This window comes from Hyperolius riggenbachi, chromosome 11 (assembly GCF_040937935.1).
Source record: "Hyperolius riggenbachi isolate aHypRig1 chromosome 11, aHypRig1.pri, whole genome shotgun sequence".
In the NCBI taxonomy this organism is placed as follows: Eukaryota; Metazoa; Chordata; class Amphibia; order Anura; family Hyperoliidae; genus Hyperolius; species Hyperolius riggenbachi.
The window spans coordinates 130,969,627-130,994,180 of record NC_090656.1 but is presented as its reverse complement, the minus strand read 5'-3'; the positions used below and the strand labels follow the sequence as shown (position 1 = coordinate 130,994,180).

The 24,554-nt window shown below is 44.0% G+C and overlaps 1 protein-coding gene across 14 annotated transcripts in view; it reads left to right on the top strand.

Annotated features, from left to right (window-relative positions):
- LRRC56 (leucine rich repeat containing 56) overlaps nt 1-24,554 on the top strand; it is a 123,976-nt gene that overhangs the window by 89,258 nt on the left and 10,164 nt on the right. For all 14 annotated transcript variants that reach the window (XM_068260295.1, XM_068260294.1, XM_068260300.1 and 11 more), the window contains 4 exons: nt 3,976-4,188; nt 6,311-6,375; nt 10,400-10,530; nt 13,160-13,350. In XM_068260295.1, the coding sequence (XP_068116396.1) occupies nt 3,976-4,188; nt 6,311-6,375; nt 10,400-10,530; nt 13,160-13,350 (600 nt within the window). The remainder of the gene's footprint in view (nt 1-3,975; nt 4,189-6,310; nt 6,376-10,399; nt 10,531-13,159; nt 13,351-24,554) is intronic.

The window sequence follows — 24,554 nt, the reverse complement described above, 5'->3', positions numbered from 1 at the left end:
TAATGTATACATCCAACATCTGAGCAATAAATCAAATAGCACCCGATAGCAATTTAATATTAACTTGCCAGTATGATGGGCATCTGTCATAGAGCCCACCAATACTTGAACCCGGGTTCAGTAATAAAGTGAAATAAGGGGGGTATACCCCAAAGTGCAAATATACTAGTGCAAACAATATATATTGAATAAATACAGTGAAAATGACATTCCAAACAATAAACCTGTAAGAGCTGGAGCAGCCTATATAACTAGGTGTAAACAAAGAGGAATAAGAAGTAGCTGTGCAAAAGGAGAATATACTTATCCCCAGGTAAGTAGTAGTTGAGTCAGATGCTGGAGGCAGGGAAGAGTCGGTACCCCTCGAGACTGTCCCACATGTCACCCCGCTTTGAAGGAGAGAGGACACCGCAGATTGTGCTCGCCAGAACGGCGTTTAAATGTTGGAAAGAGGGTGTGCGTGCGCATAGACGCCCACTACGCGTCACCCGGAAGTGACGTCATTGTGGGCAGTGTCGTCAGAGACAGGCCTGGAGGAAGAGGAAGAGACCACGCTGGAGCGCAGCGGCGAATGAGGAAGCCGCAGGTGAGTGTTACACAGCCCCAAAGGACAATAGGAAAGGGAAACTCCCACAGAAGACACCACCAAAGGACCAGTTGACCAGAGTCCCAGAAGGAGGAAATGGCAGAGAAAGACCTAAAGAGATCTATGCATGTCACTTGATGAAAGAGAATATAATATGAAAAATAAAAAATATAAAAAATAAAAAAGAATATATATAACAGCAATAGAAATCCTATCTAATATACAATACCATACAGGGAATATAGTAACCACTAGACAATATTATAGCAGCACTTAGATGCATAGAAAGGCACATTCCCTGTATACAAAAGTACTCCTTAAAGGGACAGAGTCCATCAGTCCATATGATGTATATGTCCCAATAGTAAAGTCATGTATAAATATTCCATGTTAAAGGGGTATGCACGACGCTCAGCGACCGCAAACCGACTAACAACGGCCGCAGAGTACGGTCCAAATCCATAATGTTCCCAGAGTGCCAAATTCCAGTCCACCAAGAGTCCAAACCGAGTCCATCAACTGGAGGAAGTCCATTTTAAAAGGGGAATCCACATTTTTTTAATTGATTTTAATTCATGTTGAACCTTATAATGTTTCCTAATATCTTTATTTAAATTGTGATCTAAATTGTGAAATAAAATATTTTTTGTAATTTGTGGTGCTTGTCATGAGGGCTTTCTTTCTCCCTCTCCATTTATACATCCCTTGTGAGATTAGTTTGATGAACTATCTCTCCCAAAAGGTCCTATCGTCCTGTTAGGCTCAGTCCACACTTGCCCGGTTCCAGATCAGATCTGTGTCAAACGGATCAGTTTTTCTGAAAAACTGATCTTTTTGACACGGATCTGATCTGGATGCCTACACACGTTACACGTCCGCTCGTCCCACCACTTGTCCCGTTGCTCAGTCCCTTCCACAGCCTGGAGGCCAGCAGAAGCTTGGCTCTCCATAGTCTGCAATAGGCCAATTCTGCCTAGCAACAGGGAGAATTTTCATTGGTTCAACATGAACCAATGAGAATTCTCTCTGTTGCTGAGGATTCCCATTGGTCTATTGCAGCCCAATGGAGAATACCCATGCTCTTCAGAATGGACCGAGCGGCAGTGATGGACGGCGGGACGCTTGAGTATGATGTCGCGGCGGGATGCGGCCGAAATGGGCGATGCGGATGTGGTGAGTAGCCTAGTGAGAGCGGATGGTGTCCGTTCTCAAAGACTTGTATTGGACACGTTTTCCCGTCCAGTCCGGGAAAAACTGTCAAATCCAGACTCTCTATTACATTTTCTTTCTGTGCAACACGGATCTGTATGTGATCCATGTTTCTGCACGAGTGGAAGCGGGTCCTATTTTTAACGTAGGGTCCGCTTCCTGCAGTTCTGCAGAGCTTTGAAAACGTATCCCAAAGATACGTTTTTAAAACAAGTGTGAACTGGCCCTTAGCATATTTGCACCTAATCTTCAGAAAGGTTGATGCAATGAATGTTTGCATGTCTGCACTATGCATGTTATAGGGCCAGTGTTAGGACACATATGAATTCTGAGGAACCTCTGTGCGCTGTATGTCTCTATCTAAGAGAATGTATTCTTTTGTAAGGAAGACCCTATCTCTTCACTTAGTTGTAGTGATAGCATTGGACTTAGCTGTAGTGATAGCATTGGACTTAGCTGTACTGATAGCATTGAACTTAGCTGTAGGGATAGCATTGGACTTAGCTGTAGGGATACCATTGAACTTAGTTGTAGGGATAGCATTGGACTTAGTTGTAGGGATAGCATTGGACTTAGTTGTAGGGATAGCATTGGACTTAGCTGTAGTGATAGCATTGGACTTAGTTGTTGTAACGATCGGTGAAGCACAGAGAGGTCTGATTACCGGTGATCTGCAGTATCACGGGGAATACAGACATATACCAGATTATAAGTGATCTGCAGTCTCACCGATAATCCAATATACTAGCTAACCTCTGTTCACCTGAGTAGAGTGTAGTGTTTTGGTGTAACAGTAACAAGCTTCAGCGCAGTCGGAAGTACTGCGCTGATTCCTTCCGCAGATCTGGACTCTCCAAGACGGGAGGAGTCTGATAGTAGGAAGGTTAGTCTGAAAGTGACACTCAGGAGGAGATGCCACTGACAGGACGGGGAACCGCCTCCAATAGTGAGGTTGATTCTCGAGGTCGGACAAGCCAGGTCGATACACACGGACAGATAAGGTACAAGATCAGGAGGCAAAAGCAGAGTCGAAGTACAGGCAAGGTTTGGCAACAGGGTATCAGATATATCAAGGTACAAAATCAGGAGACAGAAGCAGGGTATAGGACGAGCCGGGGTTCGGCAACAGAGTATCAGAGATATCGAGGTACAAGATCAGAGTTCAGGAGGATAGTCGAGACAGGCAAAGGGTCATAACAGATAATCACAATCAAACTAGTACTTTAGCTATCAACAGAATCTAGCTAAGTGTAGGATTACAGCTCCAGCTGGTCCCGGCACACTTGCGGATCTGACTACGGATCTGAGTGCTTCCACGTATGTGATCGCACGCCAGACAAGGAACAAGTGAACAGCCAGCAGTATATATACTCAAGGACCTTTCCAGGACCTCCCTAATTGCTGGACCAATGAAAGTTGTGGAAAATGTCAGCTGACCAGCCTGGTCAGCTGACTACTTCTGGCTGTTATATAAACTCTGCCTCTGTGCTCGCGCGCGTGTCACTCTGAATCCTGGTGGACTATCAGTCCCAGCCACACCAGAACTGTCTTGCAATGTATCTTGAGCACCACGTGTGGGGGCCGCTTCCAATGCGGATTCCGCCGTTTTCAATGCGGATTCCGATAGCATTGGACTTAGTTGTAGGGATAGCATTGGACTTAGTTGTAGGGATAGCATTGGACTTAGTTGTAGGGATAGCATTGGACTTAGTTGTAGGGATAGCATTGGACTTAGCTGTAGGGATAGCATTGGACTTAGTTGTAGTGATAGCATTGGACTTAGTTGTAGGGATAGCATTGGACTTAGTTGTAGGGATAGCATTGGACTTAGTTGTAGGGATAGCATTGGACTTAGTTGTAGGGATAGCATTGGACTTAGTTGTAGGAATAGCATTGGACTTAGCTGTAGGGATAGCACTGGTTCCTGGATGGTTGCTCGGATGAAAGTATTTGCATGTGAGTGTGCAAAAGGGTTAACTGGTAATGTAGGAACACCATTAACCAATCAGATTTTATTGTACAATAGTTAGATCAATAGCAGTCATTTCTGCCTAGTAGCTGTAGGGGACATCAGTTTCTACATCATCAAGTTGAGTGTATGCAGAAGATATTGTGCCAAATCAGAAAATTACTACTGCAAGTCATTTGTTATGTATGGAGTGACTTGTATTATTTTACAGATGTCTCACTGCAAGATGTGGGGAGTCTTGTAAGAAAGAAAACCATTAGGCCCAGCACTGCTCAGCCAGTAATTAGCAGAAGACCACATTCTGCCCCAAGGCCTTCCAGTACAGGGAGAACAATCTCTGGTCTCCAGAGTGGCAGAACAAGTGTGTTGTCTGAAGCATCCGGAGATGGCCCAGCTGATGACGAATCCAGCGACCTCACTCATGGTGACCTAAACAGAAGAATTCTCTCATATTATATTGCACTACTCAAAGTGAACCCGAAGTGAAAATAAACTGATGAGATAAACAATTATATTTATCCTCATACTGCGAAAAATATATTTTTTTTTTACGTGTCCCATGGGTTGTTTTTTTTTACATTTAAACATGTACAGAGCAGGTTGAATGTTTTTACTGTCTCTGATCAGTGGCAGCCTGTTCAGTGTCCCAGAGGTAAAGGTAAAATACATGAACTATTGACCTCACCCTGTTCTCAGAAGTTGTATTCTGCCAGGAAAATCTTTATGGCTGTAATTTGCTTATCAGTAATGGTTACTATATTCCCGGCAAGGTACCGACAAGACAGAAGCTGTCACTTCTATGCCTAGAAATGAACCCTTTCAGGCAGCAAAAAATAACAACAAAAAAGCAAGTAAAACAGCCTGGTTATTAATTTGTTTTGTTTTATAGATACACATGTGTATCTCATCATGTCACATATCACCACAGTTCAAATTCCACTGATTTAATTTGTAATGACTGTTCAAAGTACAAAATGATCAGTTGTAGGAGATCTTGTTATACTAAGCAGTATGTAAATATTACACAAGCAAAAAGTGTCTTGTCCAGTCTTATTATCGCATGTTGTAATATCTATTATTTATCTTAAGAAAGATTGGTTATAGATGTCAATTTCTGTCTTTCCCCCCTATCAAAAACGCTAGTTATCAACTCCCTCCAAGACACCCTCAGTCTAATTGCCCTTCTGCAGTCTATGGACAATTTTTGGGAAGCCAGTGTAACTGGCAGCATGTTTTTGGGTTGTGGGAGTTATCCTGGGTACCCCGAGGACACGCATGCAAACATGGAGAGTACATACACAACACACACAGCTGAAATCCTGGACAATAATCTATCCCGATACTCTAGAGTGCTGTAAGCCAAGAGTGCTGGCAATCCCTGTGGCTTATTGTAGTTAGTCACTAGCAAAAAGTTCAGCTTCCTAAAAGGGAACATGGGGTGAGAAGTATATGAAGGCTGACATATTTTTCCTTTAAACTATACATGTTACCTGGCTGTCCTGGTGATTTGTCTCTAATGCTTTTAGCAATAGACCCTAAATATATATGCATATCAGGTGCTCTGACTCAAATCTGACTGGATTAGCTGCATGCTTGTTTCAGGGGTGTGATTGAAGACACTAGGCAGCTAAATAAATTAGCGGGACTGCCAGGTAACTGGTATTGTTTAAAAGGTAATAAATATAGCAGCCTCCATATCACTCTCACCTCCGCACATGCTGATAAACACCTGTATTCTCTGTGCCTCCTGTGTCTTGGATGAGTTGTATGAATATAGTGTGGTTAAGTTAAAATGCAAAAATATAGTGGCTGGTAACATGGTACCGCTTGTCCTGATAAAAAGATCAGTGCACCATGCAATATATCAAAAAGAAAAACCTTGGATGGATTCCTTTATGGAACTTAAAAAAAAATGTATACTCCTATTTCTACTAAGGAGCAATTGCCTAAAAATGCTCTAGTGACAGAGCTCCAGAGTACCATCGCTGGTGTGCAAATGTGAAACAAAATCTCAATGCTAAACCCATAGAAAATAAAGAGCACAGCCTATCTGTCTTATATAACCATGCCTACCTTCTGGATTCCAAGAGAAGATAGGCTGAGCGGTCACATGACCACTTCGCTACTTTCAACCTCCATTGAAGATACAGTGGCCCATATGCAATTAACTTTTCTCCCAAGTTTTCTCCTAAGTGATATTTTCAAACTTGTCAGTAAAATTGCCTTTTACATCACCAGCTAGCAATAAAATAAAAAAAATAGTTTTTATAGTACTTTTCCACCTACTTTTTGGTACTTTTTCAATTGCAAAGTGCTGAAAAGTTATTCTAAATACAAGATAAAAAAGTATACCCTAGATGAGACTCAGGAGAAAAAGTGAATTGCATAGGGACCAATGTTTTGATAAAAGCACATGACTTCCTTTTTTTATGCTGGCTTTTTGACGATTTACTCCTACAACGATGGCTATCCTATCTTTGTAAAGTTCTTAATTTGTTTATAATGATGCTGCTGCACTGTTGACTTAGTCCTTCTTTACGCTGCAGGGATTGGCAAAGTTATCTGTGGGAATCCAATAAAGGCTCTCCGGACACGGAAAGAAAAGCTGGAGGTAATTCTCTACACTAGACATAGACATCTGTTGTTGAGCAGATACTGTATACAACATAACAATGTATGAAAAACATTAGTGAAAAAGGCAAGCGTATATTGTAAAGCAAAATAATATTTTGTAATGGGTGGTAAGAGGCGCCCCAAAAGGTAGGTTGTGGATATAGGAAAAAATATATTGTTAAAAATTGCTTGCCTTAAATAACTGTTAAATACCAACATGATTTACCGCATGCAAGTTCCTGTCTTCATTTGAAGTAAACTAATTTTATGACTACATTTATTTTCATTTATCTACAACCTGCCTTTCCACAGCCTCTTTCCTCCCAATATTACTTTTAATACCCGGTTGTAGTGACCCAGCTAAAGAGACCTTAAGGCTGGTTTCACACCAGGACGTTGCGTTTTAGGGGACGTTATGGTCGCATAACGTGCCCCTAACGCAACGCCTGGTGCTCTCTGCTTTGGACGTCAGAGTGAGCCACGTTGTGCAGCTCACTCTGGCGTCCCTGATGCCGTGATGCACACTCTTGGACACATGCAGCATCACGTGGTCCCGCCCGGCCAATCGCCGCACAGAGCGGCCGCTCAAGGAAGTAAACACTGCACGTCACTGAGTGCAGTGAATATTAATTAGCCATGTGCCTGGCTGCTCTCCGCTCCTCCCCAACGTTACTGAGCATGTGCAAACAGTCTAACGCGGCTCTGCCGCTTACAAAGTACTGCATGCAGTACGTTATATTATGGCGCAGCGTTACACTGTAACGCAACGTGGGCACTGTGAACAGCCCATTGATTTTTCATTGCTGTGCGGTGGGCTGCGTTACAGGCTGCTCTAACGTGCGCCTGTAACGTCCCACTGTGAAACCAGCCTAAAAGCAACCTTAACTCAAAAGGATTTGCATGTTTCCTTTTAAACAATACCAGTTGCTTGGCAGTCCTGCTGATCTATTTGCCTGCAGTAGTGGCTGAATCCCACACCTGAAACAAGCATGCAGCTAATACAGTCTGACTTCAGTCAGAGGCAGAACACCTGATCTGCATGCTTGTTGAGGGGCTGTGGCTGAAAGTAGTAGAGATACAGGATCAGCAGGAGAGTCGGGCAACTGGTATTATTTTAAAAGGAAAGATCCATATCCTTCTCAGTTTAGGTTCCCTTTAAGAAGAACAAAGAAGTCCTGCAACCCACACTTGTGAGGGCTGCTTCACACTGCCGGAGCTTTTTATGCGCTAGTGATCTGAAAAGCTCTTGCTAATGCAATGCTATGGGGGAGTTTTATAAAATCCCATTGCTCCAGTGGGAACACACACATATAGCATTACATTAGCAAGTGCTTTTAAAGTCACAAGCCCTTAGAAAAAGCTCTGACAGTGTGAACCAGCCCCAGGTTTTACTCCTATACACCCATTACTACACCTGGGCCCAATGCAATTAACTTTGTCTCCTGTGTTTTCTACTATATTTTCACACCTAGTTATTGTGTGACTGCCTAACTATGCTGGGGTGGGGGGGTTCGGGACACCATGTGGGGTAGAATGGTTGATAGATCTCTTGGACTCAGCAATTTTTAAAGTAGCTTGTGAGCTGAAAAAGTGTGGGCACCCCTGCTGTAGAAGTTGTGGTATGCTTACTCTCTGTTCTCTCCCTGTGGGATGGCAGATTTTGGGAGGAACACCACAAATAGTGGCCATACATGAATGACACAAATTCCCTCTCTGCCAGTAAGGATAGCTAGTACAGACTGTTCTCTCAAATGTGTCCAACCAAAGCTGATTTGCAGCACTGAAGTACCCCTTATTACCGCAAATAGTTAAAAGCAAATATATATATATATATATATATATATATATATATATATAATAATTTTTTTAAGTACTTTATTAAAAAAAAATACATGCCACAATAAAATAAGTATTTATTAACATCCCTCAGCATTTTATTATAGAGTCACTGCCTTCAATCCACATATCCTTGCTTTACCTATAACAGTGATGGCTAACCTTGGCACTCCAGCTGTGACAAAACTACAAATCCCATCATGCCTCTGCCTCCCCGAGTTATGCTTAGAGCTGTCAGAGTACTGCAATGCCTCATGGGACTTGTAGTTCCACCACAGCTGGAGTGCCAAGGTTAGCCATCACTGACCTATAACAATGAGAGCCATAATAAGCATGTTTACATTTCCTGCTGGTGCTTTCTGTTGGTCTGTTCTTCTGCAACAATCAGAATCATTCCTGGAGATTCTTATTAGTTCATCCGAATGGAATAATGAGGGGTCCAGAGAGAACATTCAAAGATAGGATGGTGGCAGAGTGGACAGGGCATAATGGAACTCTTTAGGAAAGTTTTCCAAAGACTCTTTACATTTGCTGCTGGATTTGCTGCTGGAGCTTCCCGCAAGAATCTTTGGCAAGACTGGATATCACTGGTTCAGATGAATTAACCACTGGGAAACCCCTGGGGGAAATTCAAAGATGCTTATGCTGGATCTCCTGGTCATTATTGTGGTGGGGATGCTGGGTAGCTGTGAAGTCATTGGAGGACATGTCAACCAAGATTCTTTTTAGTAAAAATGTTGTATCCTTTTTTTTTTAAGTATGTTTTTAAGGTTTTTTTGTTTTTACCTTTAACTATTTGTAAGAATGGGTAACGGGTACAAATGTATCAATATACTTCTTGCCCTACTAGGCTAAGGATATTTTAAAGATCGCCATTGCAAAAACATTTTAAATTTAAAATACACGTATACACCTGCAAGTAAGTAGTACGCTTCTTCCAGAAATCCATTAAATTACTTTTTTTTTGCTATGTTGCTATCACTTACAGTCGGTAGTAATAAACTGTGATATAGGTATTGTAAACCCTCTTTATTTTGAAAGGGTGTTCTGGAGAGACTGAGACCAGAGAGACTGTTTTGCACACTGTAACGTGCTGCCATTCTATGGACTGTTGGACAGTTCATACCTCATCAGTTCCAATGGGATGTAACCGATTCCATTGTTACAACACAGGACATGCAGTGCGTTGATAGAATCGCACAGGTTGAGGCACACAGCGTTAGTTAATGAAGTTTCACATTGGTCAGTTGTTTCTTTACCTTTATTACATTTATGCCACTGCAAATGTTGTTTTTTGGTTGCATTATGTGCACATTATAAGGCAATGCAGTGCAACGCCTCAGTGAGAAACTGGCCTTAAAACATAATAATTAATAGCTTTCACTTCCAAAATCTGGAGCACATTATTTCTTAGCATCTAGAAAATACAATGTACAGAATAAAAAGCAGAAGAAAGCGTGAATCTGCCCAATGTGTTGTTCTAAAGGCCAATACTATTGCCAGACTGTTCTTGGCTGAGGCAGCCAGTCGGGACCATCTTGATCCAGAATCTAGTGTTGGCACAGGTTTCCCCCACACTCAGCCAAAGTCCCTTAATGATACGGCATGCCGGACTTCTAAGTGACAATTGGTGGCCGAGTCCATTGTTCCCCTTTTTGTCTCCATCTATGAAAGACATTCTTCCTAGTGCCATCATCTCTCCTCCTCGCTCCATAGAGGCAGCCTAGCAGTGCGTCTGTACAGCATTGGGACCCTGGAGTGTCATCTGCAGGATTGAGTTGGATCCTGGCAGGCAGCACAAATTCCATGTTTGTATGCAGATTAAGGGTTGCACTGAGTGATCAAATTGCACACAGGATCTTAAGCCTTATTGGTCAGTGAAAGCCATAGCTATGTGACTTAGCTTTAACTTGACCATCGGTATCATGTTCTTTAGCTGTATGCATGTATGGCCGAAACTGAAAATGTGGTACCCCCGAGGTGTCAATAAAAATGATTTTTAGTATTTGCCTGTATACATTTACTATAGCTGTTATATGGCTGCAAATTCCAGACTATCATTCCACACCTATATACTGTAGATTTATAGGTTATAGCTTTTTTTTATTAATTTTTTTTTTATCAGAATGAATGACACTTTAAGTGGTCCTCTTATCATTATGGTCTTATCAACATTTCATTTCCAGTTAACTCCTGTGAGCACCCTCCAGTCAGGAGGACAGCGGTCAGAGCACACGGTTGATCCAGTGACCTCGCCTCCTACAGACCGGGATACTGTATTTGCTGAACTGAAATCATGGAGAGAGAAGCACAACGAGTAAGCACTTTTCAGAGGCCTTTGTCTGTATGAATCATATTAAAAATGAAGTGCACTTTGGGGGCCCTTTCACACCTTTCACACTGCTGCGGAGTGGTGGGTCATTTTACCGTACCACACCGCTATGCTAATGAAAGCCTATGGGTGCCTTCATGCAGCATGCGGTGTGGTGCACCGAAAGTCGCCGATCTACCACGCATACAAACCGACGTTACCACGCGGACTGGAAGTCATTTAAGTCTATGGCAACGCAGGGTTTGCCACAATGTTGACGTTTCAGCATCCTTGCGCGGAAGCGTATTTTTACAATACGTGTCCGCACACTTCGGTATCTCTAAAACAGGAAGTGACCGTAAGCGAGGGTCACTTCCTGTTTGGATCCCAGCCAGAAGGGGATTACCGCATACTAGCGCAGTAATCCCCAAAGGCCTGTTTTTGGCGGTGCGGCCCATATACAGTCTGAAGCCAGCCTAAATGTGCCTTTTCCATTATATCATACTTCTGAGACCCCTCTGAAAACAGGCTATAGAGAGATTAGAAGTGTGCTGCCAGGCCCTTTGCTAGAGAGGCTGGATTTGTTATTTGTCCATGGAAGTGCTGGAGAATAATAACAAAGTAGAGGGTTCTTGTGGGAAGTTTTTGTAGAACTTGTTCCTTAAAGGACAACTAAAGCAAGAGAGATATGGATGCTCCCAGATTTATTTCCTTTTAGCAATGGCAGCCCTTCTGCCTCTAATACTTTTAGCCATAGACCCTGAACAAGCATGTAGCAGATCAGGGCCCATATGCAATTCACTTTTTCACTTGAGTTTTCTCCTAGGTGATATTTTGTCAATAAAATGCCACCAGAAGGCAAGAAAATACTCAAAATAATTTTGATATTACTTTTCACCTTCTATATCACCTACTTTTTGGTAAAGGTGGAAAAGTGCTGGCAAATGATTTTAAATCGAAGGGAAAAAATTACCTCCTAGGAGGAAACTCAGGTGAAAAAAATGAATTGCATATGGGCCAAAGTGTTTCTGACAACATTATTGGCAGATCTGACCAGATCTTTGAGGGACAGTTAGTGACAAAACAATATATAAACTGAACAGCACTGCGTAAGATGTCGGCACTATATAAATACTAAATAATAATATCTAACACCACTACTGCTCTACCAACATCCTGCTTTTACATTAAATGCTCGAGAACTTATAACTTGCGTCCGACAGGTCTTGTAAGCCTCTTGTTTATATGGTGATAGGTGACCGGTGGATTACTTTTGGAAAGCCATTTGATGCTGAAGTTGTATAATATTCAGATACCACTTATAGAAAACAGACAGATTTTAGTATTCTCTTTTCCAATGGCAGGCTGCTACAGCCAGAACTTCTACCATCCTATTCTTTACCTGACATACAGCAGGCTGCCAACACGTGTATTAGTTTGGAGCAATCAGCTCTGGCAAACAAATACATCAGTCTAACCTGGCAGGTGCTGCAATGTGACAGAGAACACCAGGTACGCGGGCATTTAACCACAACTATTTCTCTATGCTGGCATTTCACTTTTAGGCAGGTGGAAACAAGTAGCAACATGCTTACCACTGCAATGGTTATAACAGACTAGTGGCTGATTGAACCCAACATTATTCACTTATAACTAAAAAAAAACATTTAGACAGCCTGATGTTTAATAACAAAGTGAAAGCATAATGAACATCTCATGTTAGCAGAAAAGCTACTCTCTATCTACATCACTGCACTCATTTCCAGTCATCTTTCCAAATGAGAACTCCACTCTGCTACTGATCATCTCCCCTCAGACACTGCAACTGACAGTGTTGAACTTCACAAGAAACTATCACAGTTGACAAGTCATGCAACCACACCGAACTACTGCCTCGGTGAACACTCTCTTCCTGGTATGTGTATAAGTGATGGGGAGATGGTGGAACGTTTGTGGTTTTGCTCTGAACTGCTTGGTAAACATGCAGTTGAACTGCTTGAAAACCATTGTGTGAACTAGGCCTTACACTAAGCTTGTGTTGCCAAGGAGACCTCTTCTTTCAAACTTGTCTTCATATTACTCTAGACAGCTTGCTGTTTCATAGCTTTGTCAATTGTATATGGTGCGCTGTACAACTGCATATTATCTATGCTTCCCTAGTTTATCTGTGTAATCTAAATGTTTTTATACTATTTACCACTCCAAATCTACACTTACAAATACTTTATTCATCTTTTAGTGTGTGAGAAAATGGCCCTTATTCAACTCCCTTTTTTCTCCTAAGTTTTATTAAAATAGTTATTTTTCATCTTCTTTTTAAAATAAGTTTTTAGCACTTTGCAATTAAAAAAAGTACCACAAAGTAGGTGTAAAATTACTGTTAAAAGTATTTTTTTTGTATTTATTTATTTTATTTATTTATTTATTTATTGTATTTATAAAGTATTTTCTGGCTTGCTGGTGTCTCAAATTTGTTTTATTGAAAAGATATAAAAATACCACCTAGGAGAAAACTTTGGAGAAAAAGGAAAATGAATAAGGACCAATTTCGTGTTTATAATCCGTAGACGAAATAGGGAGGCCTACAGAACTGTTTCTCCAACCTCGCAGCAAACATTGTGCTGATGTTTTTCAGAGTGTTGAAGAGGATTCAGGATGAGCGTGCTCCTCGTGTTCTCACCATAACACATAGTGATGATGATGAGGAAGAAGAGGACAGTTTGCCTTACACCAGTGATGATGAAGAACTAGAAGACAACTGGGACTTACGGTGTCTTGTTAGAGTGACTCCAGACACCTCTAGTCCTTCTCCTCGGTCATCTGCAAGTGAGAAATGTTGTCAATTATCAAATCCGTTCCTTTTATTTTCCATGCCCATCCTTAGAGCAGTGATTTATGGACAGTTGCTAAGATAGGCTATGGTAATTCTGGTTGGTAATAGTCATATATGGGGATAAAAACAATCTGAGTACAGTCCATCTTCATCACATTCCAAGAGTAGACATATGTGGAACAAGTGAATTATCACATAAGAGCCTCAGTTTGTCTTCCTTCCCTTCATCTAAACCAGATGTTCGCCTAACCCCAACCCCCCCCCCCCCCCACCACCACCACCACCACCACCAATTTTCTCAGAAATTATGTATTTTTGAAAAAATAAATGATATACCAATATACAGTATAATATAATTAAGTATAGGTAACATGCAGTTGTTATATAGTGTGTAATGTGCAGTGCAGTATAGTATGGTATTATATACAGTGGGGGTAGCTCCTCCCACTCCATGTGAAGCCCCCTCTTTCTCCATATGTAACATCCATGTACAGTATAAGGGTAAACAGGCGCCCAGGTAAAGATAAAATTACTAGAACTATAAATTAAAAAGGGTGTTCTGGAGAGACTGAGATTAGAGAGACTGTTTTGCACACTGTAATGTGCTGCCATTCTATGGACTGTTGGACAGTTCATACCTCATCACTTCCAATGGGATGTAACTGATTCCATTGTTACAACACAGGACATGCAGTGCGTTGATAGAATCGCACAGGTTGAGGCACACAGCGTTAGTTAATGAAGTTTCACATTGGTCAGTTGTTTCTTTGCCTTTATTACATTTATGCCACTGCAAATGTTGTTTTTTGGTTGCATTATGTGCAGATTATAAGGCAATGCAGTGCAACGCCTCAGGGTGAAACTAGCCTTAAAACATAATAATGTTATGATCGCTTCTGCAGCGTTTACTGCTGACTGCAGTGGTATTGCAAACCCAAGCAGTTCTGATGTCATTACATGCATTTGCTTGCATAGTTTGGTTTGCACTTAAACTAGTTGCTGATTCTATCTGCAGTCGCTCTGAAGTTAATGACAGTTTAATATGCTTTTGTGTAAACAAACATTGTCTGCTGCAGTGGAGGGGCGGTCCCTTTCCTGCAGGCTGCATATCATTGTCTGCCTTTTCCTGCTATCAGCCTGTGATTAATTACCATTCACTTGTGTGGGAATCTGCAGGTCTGCTCCCATTGGATGACCTCAGTATAAAGAACTGCTTCCTGCAATGCCTCATGGGCTATCATAGTCTCAGATTGTATCTGTTACTCTGCTCGTGCCCCACCTCGTTCCTGGTCCGTGTGGACTGCGCTGACTCCTGCGAAGGGGTCAGCGAGTCCTCCTAGTTCTGCTCTTGTTCTAGAAGTTGCTACTTGCTTGTCTTGTGTCATATATTGGTTCATCGCCAATATATACGCATACTTGCGCATTTTGTTATTTTCCTTGTATTCGTGTTACGTTAATATATCAGTGTCGCTGATATATACGTACACGAACTGTTTATTTCCTGTGTTCAGTTAGTCAGTTTTCCAGCACGTTTTGGTAGTTTGCGCGTACCGTGAACACCCGTGCTGAGCTAGTTATCCTGTTCCTGGTTCTGTTTGTGGATTGCGTTCATCTCTGCGAAGAGATAGCGAATCCTTCTGAGTCCTGTTCCCTGTATTACTCCAGTCCTAGTCAGCGTTCCTGCTTATGTCATATATCGGTTCATTGCCGATATATACATATGTTAGTCAGACCTTACAAAGAGTTTCATTGATAGCTGTAATTGTAATACGCTAGGAAAACATACTTATTGTATATTTATCTGTGTTACGTTCATCTGTCTCGATCCTGCTATTTTCTGACTATCCTGTCCTGTCTTTGTGAGGCACGCCATCGCCGCAACGCATTGGCTGCCTCATTCCAGTCTGTCTGGTTTTGGACGCTTGCTGTCGCTAAGTAGCCGCTAGCTAGCAAGCGTTCATTCTGTCTACTTATTCTGATCTCCTCAGTCCTGGTTTATGCGCTCAGCGCTACTTTGCGCTGAGACGTTATTACGAAAGTGTTGTTTGTGGCTGTTCGGATCTGCACCGGCTCTGTGCGCCACAATCTCCTATTGGAGTCAGTCCTCTCCTCCACTAAACTGGGGATATCCTGATCCCTTGTGCTGGTGTGTGTACCTCCTTCACGTCAGCTTATGTGTTGTATGCTGACTGTGGAGATTACACCTCCAAGCTTAACATTATGATAGCCCCATTACCAATCCCCATTGTGGGGGGGGTTCCTAGCAAAAATGACACTGTTTGTTATGGTTCCTGTTCCTTTAAGAAATTTGAGAAGCTCAATTCTGAAACAGAAAATGAGTTTTTTTCTGAATGTACCAGGTTCCTGGCCAATCCCGAGCTCCAGGCTACTCCTGTTTCAACGTGGGCCTCCCAGCTAGTTTATGTTTTATTTAAGGGAAGATTGTTTCAGTGGGCCTACGATGTCTTGGATCATACCAATTTAAAAGAAAGACCACTGGAATTTCTAGCGTTTGTGATCCATAACTGGCTGCGCAAAACCGATTTGCCTAGCCCTTTTGATAAGCTCCTGGCAGCTTGTCAATCAGCTGCTCCTTCTACTGCCTACAAAAATAATCAGCAAGCAGATAATTGTTCTGATAACTTTTCTTCTGCTAAGGCAGCAGGGTCTAAAGCCAAACGTAAACGCTCCAAAAGAAAAGCGTTACAATCAGCAGAGTCGTTGCCCTTGGTGACTGCGCATCAGATCTGTAATGAGACTCCGCCAGTAGCAGATAATGAAATTCAGTCACCATTCAGGGGAGTCAAATGGACCTATGAAACTACTAATGAACTTTCATTGCTAGCCAGGGAAAATAAAAGTTCTTGTTTAAATGAATTATCTGAATATGATTATGAAGATATATTACAGAGTATTGAACAGATCAATTTATTCGTGCAGCAAGGGAAATTTGCATACACTACAGTTCAACACTTGCTACAGGTATTGGAGATCCTTAGGAATAAGAAATCGGCCAATTACCTGCTAAATAACCCAATGTATGTTTCTGCCACTAACACATTTGCAAACTATGATCAGCCGGAATGCTCAGCTGTTAATTATGCATGGGATCCTCCATTTGAGAAAGGAGAGATGGAAGCCCTGGTCTATGAATGGAAGAAAGATGCAAGTTCATTTTGTCAGTTTTACAGTGCAAAAAGTGAATTAGTATTGAATGCATGCATTAAGTCTGCCTATAACCTAATAAAAACTGGTGTGTGTGGGTATGACTTTGTGGCTCCATTGATCGATGTGTGGAGAATGATTCTGGACGATTTTTATGCGATTCAATCAGTTGATACCAGGGAAGACACACTGTCAAGTGGAGATTGTTCCACTTCCTCAGTTCCTGAGGACTCGCCTGCTTCAGCACCTTTGGCTGATTCAGCGAGTGATTCAGAGCTCCTTTTGTGTGAAATTGAAGTTCCTGTAATTCCACCCTGTACCATGGATAACTCAGTGTTACTTCCCAGTAAGACAGAAATTACTAATACTTCCTTAATCTTGCCCTGCACAAATTTCTCAGCAGAGGACCCAGAGGTCCTGCTGACTTCTGAGTCCAGCCTAGCCAGTACTCATGAGTCTTTGTTCAGTGAAACAGACACCAGAAAAATCTTGCCTGTCCCTGCAAACACTTCTGCAGAAATTACCTGTGTTAATAAAGTTCAACTCCTGTCTGATCCAGCAGATGCCAATAGATGCACTACATCAGTTTCTGAGTCCCAGCAATCCTGTCCAGAAATCTCAGAACCCCAGCATCTGAATTTTCCAATTTCACAATTGAATGGTGATTTAGATGCGCAAACATTGTGTTTTGATCTTCCTGTTTCTACACCTCACTCTAGTTTCATGAATAACTCAGAGCGTCTGCTATGTGAGTCCGAAATCGCAGAATTATTACCGTGTTCAGAAAATGTTCCAGTGAACTTGCCCTGTACCATGAATTGTGCAGTAGATCTCTCCAATGAAACTCAGGTCACAGAATCATTATGCTGTCCAGCAGGTGCTTCCATGGTTTTGCCCTGCAGTGTGGACTGTTCGGTGATCCTGTCCAGTGAAGCTGTAGTCACAGAGTCTTATGCTTCACCCAGTACTTTGGATACTTTAAACCCTCTAGCAGAACAGTCTGAGGCACTGCTTACCTCAGTTGGTGCTGCAGTAATATTCACTTGTCTAGCAGCTGTTTTAGAATTACAGTCTGCTCTAATAAAACTTGATGAATTTCTGCCCAGCGAAGCAGAAGCCATTGAAATATTGTCCTCGTCAGCAAGTGTGTTAGATACCTTGCCCTGTACACAGTCTGATTTAACCAATGTTGTTGAGTCCCTCTCCAGTGTTGTAACAGCCGAGGAACTCCAGCCCTGTCCTCTGAATGTTTCAAAAGTCTTGTCCTGTAACATGGATAATTCTGACTCGCTGGAAAAAATAATAGAAATCTCAGAATTTCAGTCCGGGTTAATGAGTGTTTCTGAAACCCAGCCCTGTATCCTGGAAAATTCTGGTTCTCTGGCCGGAGTGGCAGAAGTTCCTGAGTCCCCTTCCTGTCCAGTGAGTTACTCAGTTTTGCCTAGTTCAGTGGGGATTGCTGCACTACTGACTTGTTTTGCAGCCCTTCATGAGCTCCAATCCAGTGTATTTGATGAGTCTCTGTCTAGTCCAGAAGAAGTTATGGAAACCCTGTCTAGTTCGGTGCATACATCAGAAGATTTGTCCTGTCTTGTAAATGCCCCTGAACATGATTTGTTAATAACTTTGCTGGAATCAGAGACATCTAAGTCTGATCCTGCATTTTTTAGTGAGAATCCAGTAACTGTGAAGTCTAGTCATGATGATTTTTTTTTGCCCAGTCCTGGTTTCGGTCCTACCTTGACTGACTTTGAGGTTTGCAGTTCCTTGACATGCCCAGAAGTCTCTCTTGTGCCGGTGTGCCCAGATGTGCTTCGTATGCCAGAGTGCCCAAGTGTGTCTGTGTTGGCGTGCTCACACGCTTCCCTAGTGGAGACATGTTCTGATGTTGCCGGTTGGCCTGCATGCCCGGAGATGGTTCTGGTCCCTAAAAACCCTGATCTTGATGTTTGTCCTTGTGACCCTGACTCTAGAGTTGCCCTGGGTTCCATAGGGGTTCTTGATGGTTCTCCATGTGAGCCTAAGGGGCGTTCTGACCTGTGGGGATCTCTTTGGAGCTTCCAAGTGTTCTGGGAGATCTCTGGGGAAACTTGTCCTGGTACCTTGGACTGGTTCAACGGTGGGTTTTGTGTTGGTGGGGACAGTTCCGGTGGGCATTGCAAAGGCTTTGGCGTTTTTGGACAGTCCCGGGAAGGCGGTGGGTATCGCTCAGAGAGTTTCTTGGGGTTGTTTTCTGGAAGTCGTGGTTCTGATGGGTGTCACACTGAGGCTTGTAGTGCTGACGGGCATGGTTCGGTAGGTTCTGGTTCCAATTGGTCTAGTTTTGGTGAGACTGATTCGGGAATTTGGTTTTGTCGGACGGATCCGACCTTCATGAATTTTCAGTCAGATCAGTTTGCTGGATTTCCCACTTCTGATTTTTTGGTTTGGGTGGTTCAGGAGAAATATGTCAGTTTTCATAGGCGTCCAGAGGCCGCGTTTAAGGGAGGGGGTACTGTTATGATCGCTTCTGCAGCGTTTACTGCTGACTGCAGTGGTATTGCAAACCCAAGCAGTTCTGATGTCATTACATGCATTTGCTTGCATAGTTTGGTTTGCACTTAAACTAGTTGCTGATTCTATCTGCAGTCGCTCTGAAGTTAATGACAGTTTAATATGCTTTTGTGTAAACAAACATTGTCTGCTGCAGTGGAGGGGCGGTCCCTTTCCTGCAGGCTGCATATCATTGTCTGCCTTTTCCTGCTATCAGCCTGTGATTAATTACCATTCACTTGTGTGGGAATCTGCAGGTCTGCTCCCATTGGATGACCTCAGTATAAAGAACTGCTTCCTGCAATGCCTCATGGGCTATCATAGTCTCAGATTGTATCTGTTACTCTGCTCGTGCCCCACCTCGTTCCTGGTCCGTGTGGACTGCGCTGACTCCTGCGAAGGGGTCAGCGAGTCCTCCTAGTTCTGCTCTTGTTCTAGAAGTTGCTACTTGCTTGTCTTGTGTCATATATTGGTTCATCGCCAATATATACGCATACTTGCGCATTTTGTTATTTTCCTTGTATTCGTGTTACGTTAATATATCAGTGTCGCTGATATATACGTACACGAACTGTTTATTTCCTGTGTTCAGTTAGTCAGTTTTCCAGCACGTTTTGGTAGTTTGCGCGTACCGTGAACACCCGTGCTGAGCTAGTTATCCTGTTCCTGGTTCTGTTTGTGGATTGCGTTCATCTCTGCGAAGAGATAGCGAATCCTTCTGAGTCCTGTTCCCTGTATTACTCCAGTCCTAGTCAGCGTTCCTGCTTATGTCATATATCGGTTCATTGCCGATATATACATATGTTAGTCAGACCTTACAAAGAGTTTCATTGATAGCTGTAATTGTAATACGCTAGGAAAACATACTTATTGTATATTTATCTGTGTTACGTTCATCTGTCTCGATCCTGCTATTTTCTGACTATCCTGTCCTGTCTTTGTGAGGCACGCCATCGCCGCAACGCATTGGCTGCCTCATTCCAGTCTGTCTGGTTTTGGACGCTTGCTGTCGCTAAGTAGCCGCTAGCTAGCAAGCGTTCATTCTGTCTACTTATTCTGATCTCCTCAGTCCTGGTTTATGCGCTCAGCGCTACTTTGCGCTGAGACGTTATTACGAAAGTGTTGTTTGTGGCTGTTCGGATCTGCACCGGCTCTGTGCGCCACAATCTCCTATTGGAGTCAGTCCTCTCCTCCACTAAACTGGGGATATCCTGATCCCTTGTGCTGGTGTGTGTACCTCCTTCACGTCAGCTTATGTGTTGTATGCTGACTGTGGAGATTACACCTCCAAGCTTAACAAATAATTAATAGCTTTCTGTAACGATCGGTGAAGCACAGAGAGGTCTGATTACCGGTGACCTGCAGCGTCACGGGGAATACAGACGTATACCAGATTATATGTGATCTGCAGTATCACCGATAATCCAATATACTGGCTAACCTCTGTTCACCTGAGTAGAGTGTATTGTTTGGTGTAACAGTAACACAAAAATGCCGAGGCCTGGGTGCAGCAAGGAGAACTGCACGGATTCCTTCCGCAGACCTGAGCTCTCCAAGACGGGAGGAGTCAGACTGACAGTAGGAAGGAAAGTCCGAGAGTGACACTCAGGAAGAAGTGTCACTAACAGGACTGGGAACCGCCTCCAATCGTGAGGTCGGTTCTCGAGGTCGGACAAGCCAGGTCGTACACACACGGACAGATAAAGTACAAATACAGTAGGCAAAGGCGGAGTCAAAGTACAGGCAGGGTTCGGCAACGGGGTATCAGATATATCGGGGTACAAAATCAGGAGGCAGAAACAGAGTCTAGGAACGAGCCGAGGTTCGGCAACAGAGTATCAGAAATATCGAGGTACAAGGTCAGAGTTCAGGCGGATAGTCGAGGCAGGCAAAAGTCATAACAAATAATCACAATCAAACTAGTACTTTAGCTATCAAAATCTATCTAAGTGTAGGATTACAGCTCCTGCTGGTCCCGGCACACTTGAGGATCTGACTACGGATCTGGGTGCTCCCACATGTGTGATCGCAACGCCAGACGAAGCAAGAGTGAACAGCCGGCAGTATATATGCACCTAAGCATCCCCTGCACCTCCCAGATTGCTGGACCAATGGGGAGCGGAGTAAAGAGTCAGCTGACCTGCCTGATCAGCTGACTCTCTCCCGGGTGTCATAAGGCCTGCTTGAGTGCGCGCGCGCGCGCGTCACTCTAAACTCTGTGGGACTACGGGTCCCAGCCACCGCAGCCCCGCTCAGCGGTGTCTCTGCTGCGGGGACATGTGCGCGAACCGCCGCGTCCAACGCGGCGGTTTCGCCGCGTTGCCCCACCTGCTGCATGGAGGCAGCCGCCTCATGATGTGAAGCGGCGGCTGCCTCTCCGTGTGATGCGGAAAGAGCCGCCCGCCGCTGGCTCATGGCGGCGGCTCTTCCGCGATTCCTCACAGTACCCCCCCCCCGAGGAGTGGACTCCGGACAGCTCCTTCTAGGCTTCTCTGGATGTGAAGCGTGAAATTCCCTTACTAACTCATCCGCATGCATGCGGTTCCCAGGTACCCATTGCCTCTCCTCAATGCCGTACCCCTTCCAATGTACGAGATACTGTACCGAGTTCTGTACAGTACGTGAGTCTATGATCTTCTCCACCTCATACTCGGGTTGGGCATTGACTAACACCGGAGGAGGAGGAGTGGGACCCACCTGGGCTGCGGGTTTGAGAAGTGATACGTGGAAAGACCTCACTCCACGCATGCTGGCGGGAAGATCCACAGTATACGTGACATCGTTGATCTTCCTAGTAACTGGGAATGGACCCACGAACCTGGGACCAAGTTTGTCAGAGGGTTGTTTCAGGGTCAGGTGACGAGATGACACCCAAACCAAATCTCCTGGTTGAAATCTCCACTCTACCGAGCGTCTCTTATCAGCCTGACCTTTCTGACTCTGAAATGCTTTAACGAGATTATTCTTAATGGTCCACCACCTGTCTCTAAATGACCTTTGCCAGGCCTCCAAAGCTGGGAACGGAGTGGATGCAACTGGCAAAGGAGAGAATTTAGGCAATTTACCTGTCACAATCTGAAAAGGACAGAAACCTGAGGAAGAGCTCTTCAAGTTATTGTGGGCAAACTCTGCATAAGGAATATATTTAACCCAATCGCTCTGTGTCTCGGCAACATAGCACCTCAAAAATTGCTCTAAGGATTGGTTGACCCTCTCCGTCTGGCCGTTTGTCTGCGGGTGGTACCCCGAGGAAAATGACAATTTCATGCCCATTAGGTGACAAAATGCCTTCCAAAACTTCGAAACAAACTGGACTCCCCGATCGGATACTATGTTTTCTGGAATGCCATGCAGTCTGAAAACATGGATGATAAATAAATCGGCCAGTTCCTGGGCCGAGGGGAGTCCTTTCAGAGGCACGAAGTGGGCCATCTTACTAAAACGGTCAACCACCACCCAAATAACTGACATGCCCTCAGATCTCGGAAGCTCTCCCACAAAGTCCATGGACAAATGGGTCCATGGCTCACTCGGGGTGGGCAAAGGCTGTAAAGTACCTACAGGTGCCAGGCGGGATGGCTTGCTTTTTGCGCACACCGCACATTCCCTGACAAACTCCTTACAGTCGGCGGCCAGCGAAGGCCACCATACACATCTGGCCACGAGATCTTGCGTTCTAGACGCTCCCGGATGTCCCGCATTCTTATGGGAATGAACCATCTCCAAGATCTGAAAACGGAGTGGTAACGGAACAAATAACACCCCGTCTGGTTTCCCTTCTGGGATATCCTGCTGAAAAGGACTCAAAGTCTCTTTCCAGTCCTCCCAAGTCTCGGTGGCGGCTAACACCATACTTCGTGGGACAATGGTCTCGGAAACAGAGGGCTGTGCTGTCTCCAGCTCAAAACACCTAGAAAGTGCGTCCGCCTTGGTATTCTTACTACCTGGCGTGTATGTGATCAAAAATGTAAATCTCGAAAAAAATAGCGACCACCGAGCCTGTCTCGGGCTTAACCTTTTAGCCCCCTCGATGTATTCTAGGTTTTTGTGGTCGGTATAAACCGTGATCGTGTGCTCGGCTCCCTCTAGCCAATGACGCCATTCTTCAAAGGCCAATTTGATGGCTAGGAGCTCCCTGTTGCCTATGTCGTAGTTTCTCTCTGCCGGAGAGAACCTTCGAGAAAAATAGGCACACGGGTGTAGTCTACCCTGAAGACCAGAACGCTGGGACAGCACAGCCCCCACCCCGATCTCCGAGGCGTCTACCTCAACAATAAACGGAAAGGAAGTGTCCACATGTCTGAGTATGGGGGCTGAGCAGAACAACCCCTTTAACTTAGAAAAAGCCTGTAAGGCCTCGGGAGACCAATGAGTGGTGTCTGCCCCTTTTTTAGTAAGGCTAGTGAGAGGGGCGACAACTGTGGAGTACCCCTTTATAAACCTTCTATAATAATTCGCAAACCCCAAGAACCGTTGCAATGATTTTAACCCCACCGGCTGTGGCCATTCTAGGACCGCGGAAACCTTGGCAGGGTCCATAGACAGACCTGAGGTGGAGATTATATACCCCAAAAAAGCCACCGACGTGACCTCAAAAATACATTTCTCGAGTTTGGCGTATAACCGATTCTGCCTCAGTTTGTCTAACACCATCCTGACATGGGTTCTGTGTTCCGGGAGGTTGTTAGAAAAAATGAGAATGTCGTCAAGATAGACTAGGACGAACTTTCCCAAGACCTCCCGAAAAACCTCATTGATGAGTTCCTGGAAGACGGCCGGGGCATTGCACAAGCCGAAAGGCATCACCCTATACTCGTAGTGCCCATCAGGGGTATTGAAGGCCGTCTTCCATTCATCGCCCCTCCTTATACGCACCAGGTTGTATGCCCCCCGTAAATCCAATTTTGAAAATATCCTAGCCTCAGTGACTTGTGTGAATAAATCGTCTATAAGTGGTAGCGGGTAACGATTCTTCACCGTGATTTTATTGAGGCCACGATAATCAATGCAAGGCCGTAAACCCCCGTCTTTCTTTTTAACAAAAAAGAAGCCTGCCCCAGCGGGTGACCGGGATGGCCTAATAAAGCCCTTTGCTAAGTTCTCACGGATGTACTCCTGCATGGCAAGTTTCTCGGGACCAGATAAATTATATAAATGGCCTCGAGGAGGCATACAACCAGAACGAAGGTCAATGGGACAGTCAAATGGGCGATGCGGGGGTAATTTATCCGCGGCCTTGGGACAAAACACATCGGCATAATCCGAATACTGTTCCGGTATACCCTCCACCTGTACCTTAGTTAAACCCAATGTTAGTCTCCCCAAACACTGCTGGAAACAATGAGGTGACCAGGCTGTCAACTGTCCTGTGGCCCAGTCTATCTGCGGGGAGTGGACTTGCAACCAAGGCATGCCTAGGATTATAGTGGAGGTGGACATGTGTAAAACAAAAAATTGTAACTGCTCCTCGTGCAATACCCCTATGGTGAGCTTCACAACC